Genomic DNA, 10,856 nt, shown 5'->3' on the forward strand with positions numbered 1-10,856 from the left:
GGGGGATATCTAGTCAGTTGGAAAGGGAAATGGGGATACCTAGTCAGTTGGAAAGGGAAAGGGGGATATCTAGTCAGTTGGAAAGGGAAAGGGGGATACCTAGTCAGTTGTAAAGGGGGATACCTAGTCAGATGGAAAGGGAAAGGGGGATACCTAGTCAGTTGGAAAGGGAAAGAGGGATACCTAGTCAGTTGGAAAGGGAAAGGGGGATACCTAGTCAGTTGGAAAGGGAAAGAGGGATACCTAGGCAGTTGGAAAGGGAAAGGGGGATACCTAGTCAGTTGGAAAGAGGGATACCTAGTCAGTTGTAAAGGGGGATATCTAGTCAGTTGGAAAGAGGGATACCTAGTCAGTTGTAAAGGGGGATACCTAGTCAGTTGTAAAGGGGGATATCTAGTCAGTTGGAAAGAGGGATACCTAGTCAGTTGGGAAAGGGGGATACCTAGTCAGTTGTAAAGGGGGATACCTAGTCAGTTGGAAAGGGGGATACCTAGTCAGTTGTAAAGGGGATATCTAGTCAGTTGGAAAGGGGGATATCTAGTCAGTTGGAAAGGGGGATATCTAGTCAGTTGTAAAGGGAAAGGGGATACCTAGTCAGTTGGAAAGAGGGATACCTAGTCAGTTGTAAAGGGGGATATCTAGTCAGTTGGAAAGAGGGATACCTAGTCAGTTGTAAAGGGGGATACCTAGTCAGTTGTAAAGGGGGATATCTAGTCAGTTGGAAAGAGGGATACCTAGTCAGTTGGGAAAGGGGGATACCTAGTCAGTTGGAAAGGGGGATACCTAGTCAGTTGGAAAGGGGGATATCTAGTCAATTGTAAAGGGGGATATCTAGTCAGTTGGAAAGAGGGATACCTAGTCAGTTGTAAAGGGGGATACCTAGTCAGTTGGAAAGGGGGATACCTAGTCAGTTGTAAAGGGGGATATCTAGTCAGTTGGAAAGGGGGATATCTAGTCAGTTGTAAAGGGAAAGGGGGATATCTAGTCAGTTGTAAAGGGAAAGGGGGATACCTAGTCAGTTGGAAAGAGGGATACCTAGTCAGTTGTAAAGGGGGATATCTAGTCAGTTGGAAAGAGGGATACCTAGTCAGTTGTAAAGGGGGATACCTAGTCAGTTGTAAAGGGGGATATCTAGTCAGTTGGAAAGAGGGATACCTAGTCAGTTGGGAAAGGGGGATACCTAGTCAGTTGGAAAGGGGGATACCTAGTCAGTTGGAAAGGGGATATCTAGTCAGTTGGAAAGGGGGATATCTAGTCAGTTGGAAAGGGAAATGGGGATACCTAGTCAGTTGGAAAGGGAAAGGGGGATATCTAGTCAGTTGGAAAGGGAAAGGGGGATACCTAGTCAGTTGTAAAGGGGGATACCTAGTCAGATGGAAAGGGAAAGGGGGATACCTAGTCAGTTGGAAAGGGAAAGAGGGATACCTAGTCAGTTGGAAAGGGAAAGGGGGATACCTAGTCAGTTGGAAAGGGAAGAGGGATACCTAGGCAGTTGGAAAGGAAAGGGGATACCTAGTCAGTTGGAAAAGGGATACCTAGTCAGTTGTAAAGGGGGATATCTAGTCAGTTGGAAAGAGGGATACCTAGTCAGTTGTAAAGGGGGATACCTAGTCAGTTGTAAAGGGGGATATCTAGTCAGTTGGAAAGAGGGATACCTAGTCAGTTGGGAAAGGGGGATACCTAGTCAGTTGGAAAGGGGGATACCTAGTCAGTTGTAAAGGGGGATACCTAGTCAGTTGGAAAGGGGGATACCTAGTCAGTTGTAAAGGGGGATATCTAGTCAGTTGGAAAGGGGGATATCTAGTCAGTTGTAAAGGGAAAGGGGGATATCTAGTCAGTTGGAAAGGGGGATACCTAGTCAGTTGTAAAGGGGGATATCTAGTCAGTTGTAAAGGGGGATACCTAGTCAGTTGGAAAGGGGGATATCTAGTCAGTTGTCCAACTGAAAGCCTTCAACTGAAATCTGTCTTCTGCATTTAACCCAACCCATCTAAATCAGAGAGGTGCGGGGGGCTGCCTTAATCGACATCCATGTCTTCGGCGCCACGGGGAACAGTGGGTCAACTGCCTTGTTCAGGGGCAGAACGACAGATTTTTACCTTGTCAGCTCGAGAATTCAATCAAGCAAACTTTCGGGTTAGTGGCCCAACACTCTAACCACTAGGCCTACTGCCTGATGCTTGGTCTATTTGAAACATCCCCATCTCCTGGCAGGATTTATTTTGCAGGATTCAGTAGCTTGAAAACCCTCCAACATATAGGGGTACAAGAGGGTTCTGGTCAAAAGTAGAGACGTACTATCTTGGAAATAAGGTTCACTTTCAGACGGACCCACTCACCTGAGAGAAGAATAGGGTGCCATAGGGCTCTGGTCTAAAGGAGTGCACTATATAGGGAATATGGTTCCATAGGGCTCTGGTCTAAAGGAGTGCACTATATAGGGAATAGGGTTCCATAGGGCTCTGGTCTAAAGGAGTGCACTATATAGGGAATAGGGTTCCATAGGGCTCTGGTCTAAAGGAGTGCACTATATAGGGAATACTATATAGGGAATAGGGTTCCATAGGGCTCTGGTCTAAAGGAGTGCACTATATAGGGAATAGGGTTCCATAGGGCTCTGGTCTAAAGGAGTGCACTATATAGGGAATAGGGTTCCATAGGGCTCTGGTCTAAAGGAGTGCACTATATAGGGAATAGGGTTCCATAGGGCTCTGGTCTAAAGGAGTGCACTATATAGGGAATAGGGTTCCATAGGGCTCTGGTCTAAAGGAGTGCACTATATAGGGAATAGGGTTCCATAGGGCTCTGGTCTAAAGTAGTGCACTATATAGGGAATAGGGTTCCATAGGGCTCTGGTCTAAAGGAGTGCACTATATAGGGAATAGGGTTCCATAGGGCTCTGGTCTAAAGTAGTGCACTATATAGGGAATAGGCCGGGTGCCATTTGCGATGGACTCACCTGAGAGAAGTTGAGTCCGTTGAGCGGGTGACACTGCTCCTCCACCTTCTCCACAGCTCCTGTCCTCTTCCTCATCCTCTCTGCCTCCTGGGCCAGGTACAGATCCAACACCGGGACCCCCCTCGTCTTAATGTCCGCCTCCGTCAACGAGTTCACCATCAACATCACCCACACAGGCCTCTTCCTCTCCCAGTTCCCCGCTATGGCATTAAACAGGTAGTCAGCGTACAGGCCTTTACCCCTCTGGTCAGGAGTCATCCAGAACGGCATCATGAGCTTCACGTACTCCAAGTGCCTCTTGAGGCGTCTGTAGATGTCTCTGGGTAGAACGTCCTGTAAGGTTCCCCCCTGGGGGAGGAGCTGGCAGCTGGTCAGGGCTGAGATGGTGTAGGGGTCCGTCAGGTCCAGCTCCAAGTAAACCATGTTACTCTCCTGGAAAGCCTTCTTGGAGTTCTCTGGGATGAAGTCCCAGACGCGCGTGTAAGGGACATGGATCGTGCCGTAGAGGTAGGACGGAGGGTTACGTTTGATGGTCCACAGGAAAGAGTTCAGATCACTTTGCTGCCGAAGGTGAAAGAAGAAGAAAAAGAAACATGAGTGAATTACTGTTATTATTACCAGGCTATACAACCACATCAGTATTATTACCAGGCTATACACCCACATCAGTATTATTACCAGGCTATAAAACCACATTAGTGTTATTATTACCAGGCTATATAACCACATTAGTGTTATTATTACCAGGCTATACAACCACATTAGTGTTATTATTACCAGGCTATATAACCACATTAGTGTTATTATTACCAGGCTATACAACCACATTAGTGTTATTATTACCAGGCTATACAACCACATTAGTGTTATTATTACCAGGCTATATAACCACATTAGTATTATTACCAGGCTATATAACCACATCAGTATTATTACCAGGCTATATAACCACATTAGTGTTATTATTACCAGGCTATATAACCACATTAGTGTTATTACCAGGCTATAAAACCACATTAGTGTTATTATTACCAGGCTATATAACCACATTAGTGTTATTACCAGGCTATATAACCACATTAGTGTTATTACCAGGCCATACAAGCACATTAGTGTTATTACCAGGCTATACACCCACATCAGTATTATTACCAGGCTATACAACCACATCAGTATTATTACCAGGCTATACAACCACATCAGTGTTATTATTATTACCAGGCTATATAACCACATCAGTATTATTACCAGGCTATACAACCACATCAGTATTATTACCAGGCTATATAACCACATTAGTATTATTACCAGGCTATATAACCACATCAGTATTATTACCAGGCTATATAACCACATCAGTATTATTACCAGGCTATACACCCACATCAGTATTATTACCAGGCTATACAACCACATTAGTGTTATTATTACCAGGCTATATAACCACATTAGTATTATTACCAGGCTATATAACCACATCAGTATTATTACCAGGCTATATAACCACATCAGTATTATTACCAGGCTATATAACCACATCAGTATTATTACCAGGCTATACAACCACATTAGTGTTATTATTATTACCAGGCTATATAACCACATTAGTGTTATTACCAGGCTATACAACCACAACAGTATTATTACCAGGCTATACACCCACATCAGTATTATTACCAGGCTATATAACCACATCAGTATTATTATTACCAGGCTATATAACCACATTAGTATTATTACCAGGCTATATAACCACATCAGTATTATTATTACCAGGCTATATAACCACATCAGTATTATTATTACCAGGCTATATAACCACATTATTATTATTACCAGGCTATACACCCACATCAGTATTATTACCAGGCTATATAACCACATCAGTATTATTACCAGGCTATATAACCACATCAGTATTATTATTACCAGGCTATATAACCACATCAGTATTATTATTACCAGGCTATATAACCACATCAGTATTATTATTACCAGGCTATATAACCACATTAGTATTATTACCAGGCTATATAACCACATCAGTGTTATTATTACCAGGCTATATAACCACATCAGTATTATTATTACCAGGCTATACAACCACAACAGTGTTATTACCAGGCTATACACCCACATCAGTATTATTACCAGGCTATACAACCACATTAGTGTTATTATTACCAGGCTATACAACCACAACAGTGTTATTACCAGGCTATATAACCACATCAGTATTATTACCAGGCTATACAACCACATCAGTATTATTACCAGGCTATATAACCACATTAGTATTATTACCAGGCTATATAACCACATCAGTATTATTACCAGGCTATATAACCACATCAGTATTATTACCAGGCTATACACCCACATCAGTATTATTACCAGGCTATACAACCACATTAGTGTTATTATTACCAGGCTATATAACCACATTAGTATTATTACCAGGCTATATAACCACATCAGTATTATTACCAGGCTATATAACCACATCAGTATTATTACCAGGCTATATAACCACATCAGTATTATTACCAGGCTATACAACCACATTAGTGTTATTATTATTACCAGGCTATATAACCACATTAGTGTTATTACCAGGCTATACAACCACAACAGTATTATTACCAGGCTATATAACCACATCAGTATTATTACCAGGCTATATAACCACATCAGTATTATTATTACCAGGCTATATAACCACATTAGTATTATTACCAGGCTATATAACCACATCAGTATTATTATTACCAGGCTATATAACCACATCAGTATTATTATTACCAGGCTATATAACCACATTATTATTATTACCAGGCTATACACCCACATCAGTATTATTACCAGGCTATATAACCACATCAGTATTATTACCAGGCTATATAACCACATCAGTATTATTATTACCAGGCTATATAACCACATCAGTATTATTATTACCAGGCTATATAACCACATTAGTATTATTACCAGGCTATATAACCACATCAGTGTTATTATTACCAGGCTATATAACCACATCAGTATTATTATTACCAGGCTATACAACCACAACAGTGTTATTACCAGGCTATACACCACATCAGTATTATTACCAGGCTATACAACCACATTAGTGTTATTATTACCAGGCTATACAACCACAACAGTGTTATTACCAGGCTATACAACCACATCAGTGTTATTACCAGGCTATACAACCACAACAGTATTATTACCAGGCTATACAACCACATTAGTGTTATTATTACCAGGCTATACAACCACAACAGTGTTATTACCAGGCTATACAACCACATCAGTATTATTACCAGGCTATACAACCACATTAGTGTTATTATTACCAGGCTATACAACCACAACAGTGTTATTACCAGGCTATACAACCACATCAGTGTTATTACCAGGCTATACAACCACATTAGTGTTATTATTACCAGGCTATATAACCACATTAGTATTATTATTACCAGGCTATATAACCACATCAGTGTTATTATTACCAGGCTATATAACCACATTAGTGTTATTATTACCAGGCTATATAACCACATCAGTATTATTACCAGGCTATATAACCACATCAGTATTATTATTACCAGGCTATATAACCACATTAGTGTTATTACCAGGCTATACAACCACATTAGTGTTATTATTACCAGGCTATACAACCACATTAGTGTTATTATTACCAGGCTATATAACCACATTAGTGTTATTATTACCAGGCTATATAACCACATTAGTGTTATTACCAGGCTATACAACCACATTAGTGTTATTATTACCAGGCTATACAACCACATTAGTATTATTACCAGGCTATATAACCACATCAGTATTATTACCAGGCTATATAACCACATTAGTGTTATTATTATTACCAGGCTATATAACCACATTAGTGTTATTATTATTACCAGGCTATATAACCACATTAGTGTTGTTGTTATTACCAGGCTATACAACCACATTAGTGTTGTTATTACCAGGCTATACAACCACATTAGTGTTATTACCAGGCTATACAACCACATTAGTGTTGTTATTACCAGGCTATACAACCACATTAGTGTTGTTATTACCAGGCTATATAACCACATCAGTGTTATTATTACCAGGCTATATAACCACATTAGTGTTATTACCAGGCTATATAACCACATCAGTATTATTACCAGGCTATACAACCACATTAGTGTTATTATTACCAGGCTATATAACCACATCAGTGTTATTATTACCAGGCTATATAACCACATTAGTGTTATTACCAGGCTATACAACCACATTAGTGTTATTATTACCAGGCTATACAACCACATTAGTATTATTACCAGGCTATATAACCACATCAGTGTTATTATTACCAGGCTATACACCCACATCAGTGTTATTATTACCAGGCTATATAACCACATTAGTGTTATTACCAGGCTATACAACCACATTAGTGTTATTATTACCAGGCTATATAACCACATTAGTGTTATTATTACCAGGCTATATAACCACATTAGTGTTATTACCAGGCTATACAACCACATTAGTGTTGTTATTACCAGGCTATATAACCACATCAGTATTATTACCAGGCTATATAACCACATCAGTATTATTATTACCAGGCTATATAACCACATTAGTGTTATTACCAGGCTATACAACCACATTAGTGTTGTTATTACCAGGCTATATAACCACATCAGTATTATTACCAGGCTATACAACCACATTAGTGTTATTATTACCAGGCTATATAACCACATTAGTGTTATTATTACCAGGCTATATAACCACATCAGTATTATTATTACCAGGCTATATAACCACATTAGTGTTATTACCAGGCTATAAAACCACATTAGTGTTATTATTACCAGGCTATACAACCACATTAGTATTATTACCAGGCTATATAACCACATCAGTGTTATTATTACCAGGCTATACACCCACATCAGTGTTATTACCAGGCTATATAACCACATCAGTATTATTACCAGGCTATATAACCACATTAGTGTTATTACCAGGCTATACAACCACATTAGTGTTGTTATTACCAGGCTATACAACCACATTAGTGTTGTTATTACCAGGCTATATAACCACATTAGTGTTATTACCAGGCTATATAACCACATTAGTGTTATTACCAGGCTATACAACCACATTAGTGTTGTTATTACCAGGCTATACAACCACATTAGTGTTGTTATTACCAGGCTATATAACCACATTAGTATTATTACCAGGCTATATAACCACATCAGTGTTATTATTACCAGGCTATACACCCACATCAGTGTTATTACCAGGCTATATAACCACATCAGTATTATTACCAGGCTATACAACCACATTAGTGTTGTTATTACCAGGCTATATAACCACATCAGTATTATTACCAGGCTATACAACCACATTAGTGTTATTATTACCAGGCTATACAACCACATTAGTGTTATTATTATTACCAGGCTATATAACCACATTAGTGTTGTTGTTATTACCAGGCTATACAACCACATTAGTGTTGTTATTACCAGGCTATACAACCACAACAGTGTTATTACCAGGCTATACAACCACATTAGTGTTATTATTACCAGGCTATATAACCACATTAGTGTTATTACCAGGCTATACAACCACATTAGTGTTATTATTACCAGGCTATAAAACCACATTAGTGTTATTATTACCAGGCTATATAACCACATTAGTGTTATTATTACCAGGCTATATAACCACATTAGTGTTATTATTACCAGGCTATATAACCACATTAGTGTTATTATTACCAGGCTATATAACCACATTAGTGTTGTTATTACCAGGCTATATAACCACATTAGTATTATTACCAGGCTATATAACCACATTAGTGTTGTTATTACCAGGCTATATAACCACATCAGTATTATTACCAGGCTATACACCCACATCAGTATTATTACCAGGCTATATAACCACATTAGTGGTATTATTACCAGGCTATAAAACCACCTGATCATATAAAGTAATTTATGTGAACAATGGTCTTATGACTGTGTGTGTGTGTGTGTGTGTGTGTGTGTGTGTGTGTGTGTGTGTGTGTGTGTGTGTGTGTGTGTGTGCGTGCGTGCGTGTGCGTGCGTGTGTGTGTGTGTGTGTGTGATGTCATTCACCAACTATGTCACTAAAGTTAAACAAAGATATGGACAAACAAACCATTTTAATAGGTAGCCCTTCTGAAACAGACTCACAATAACCACAAACAACTACTCGTCGTTATCCACTGCAAATAGACAGCGGGAACAGGGAGCTATTTAAATTGACTGAGACTGTTGATTCTAAATGAGGTAGATTATTTGATGCTCGATAATGGACTGATAATGTCTTATTTACAGTACACTAGAACGAACACAATACACAATCGATATGAACTGCGCTCTCAGAGGAAATGGAAACGTTACAGGTTGAATGAATGAATGAACTAGCCTGTAATAACCCATTTTGTAAAAAAAAAAAAGTGAACGGAAGAAGAATCATATAAAATATTTATAGGCTAAAACTGGACAGTGGACATTCAGATAGGCCTACTCAAATCCCGGTTGATTTAAATATTAACTATTTCATTGTAGAGAAAAATGGGATAATTTACTTATATTAGAGAGAACGTGATGTGAGGGCACTTACTTTCTTATTGAGCTCGCAGTTAGAGGACTCCCGGAGGCTCCATTGGTCGGCTCCTTTCACCAGCAGTGTTAGGAACGCTTGAATAAATGCGACCCAAGAGACCAGCATCGTAACTCCAAACCTGCACGTTATTTTCACAACGTGTCGTAAGATGAAGCTACCACCCCAAAAAAACAACTCGCTCCGGGGAAATTACCTAAATTAATTTCCGAATTTCAGTTCCATGGAAAGAATAAGTCAAACACGCCGACATATAGCACATCTAACTTTCTGCCGCAGGAAGAACTCATGTTTGAGTGAAATTGCTTTCAATACTTAAGTTGAGTGTTGTTTTTCCCCTCCTGGGAAAGCATTGACGATGTTTGGTGGCTATGTCGTCACGCTGTTTCCCCTCATATCTGATAATAAAGGTGCCTTGCACGACACGCCAGGGAAGCATACAACTTTCTCCTCCAATAGTCGACTAGACTACAAGTCCTCAATAAGATCAATCAAATCTATATTTCCCGTGTTTATAGCCCACTCACTCATAGACCCGAGCAGACTGCGCACGATGAGTAGGTTCGTATCCAAAGTGCACTCGAGCAACAGGTTATGTTCTAAACTAAAAACGACGTGGACCGCGGGTTCCGAAATGAGCGGTGGAATTCCTCCTCGCTGCGACGGTTTTACTCTGCTCTACTTCCAAACACAGGACCGCAGATACAAATTAATGTACAAGTGGTGTTCGGAATTCGAACATTGCAACACTTTATTCGGAATCCGGTTGTCCAACTCCAAGCGGCATCAACCGTACGCGAATCCTCGAAGGAACGTGAGAAACGTTCTTTACCGTGTCGTCTGTGTTTCCATAACTGCCCTCATTACTCCCTCACAGTGTTGCTGGAGTGTGAGCATCTCTGTCAGGCTCAGACATGGGGCATTTACCTACCCTCCTGCCCCCCCACCCCCTCCGCTTGCACACTTATACTGTGCAATCTGATTGAACATCTCACTCACCGCATGTCGTGGCGGGATATATAAGGAGCACACGCATTCACTTCAAAAGTAGAAACCGAGTACGGTTGTTCTATTCTTCCGGGCTTTTATCAGGGTCTTTCAAGGCATACTGGACCGGGTTGTAGCGTAGTTGTCCAGAGGTCACTCTCTGATCCCCAATAGTAGGCTACATTGATAGTGGGACAAGTGATTT

The 10,856-nt window shown here is 40.0% G+C and overlaps 1 protein-coding gene across 1 annotated transcript in view; it reads right to left on the bottom strand.

Moving 5' to 3' along the window:
* The window catches only part of LOC115123093 (metalloprotease TIKI1-like), a 172,260-nt gene extending 161,646 nt beyond the window's left edge, over positions 1-10,614 (bottom strand). Inside the window, exons 1-2 of the mRNA XM_065017152.1 lie at positions 9,665-10,614; positions 2,960-3,520 (exon numbers count right to left, since the gene is read on the bottom strand). Coding sequence (XP_064873224.1) covers positions 2,960-3,520; positions 9,665-9,772 — 669 coding nt within the window. The 5' untranslated portion in view covers positions 9,773-10,614. The remainder of the gene's footprint in view (positions 1-2,959; positions 3,521-9,664) is intronic.
* Between the last annotated feature and the right edge of the window lie 242 nt (positions 10,615-10,856).

This window comes from Oncorhynchus nerka, linkage group LG4 (genome assembly GCF_034236695.1).
Source record: "Oncorhynchus nerka isolate Pitt River linkage group LG4, Oner_Uvic_2.0, whole genome shotgun sequence".
NCBI lineage: Eukaryota > Metazoa > Chordata > Actinopteri > Salmoniformes > Salmonidae > Oncorhynchus > Oncorhynchus nerka.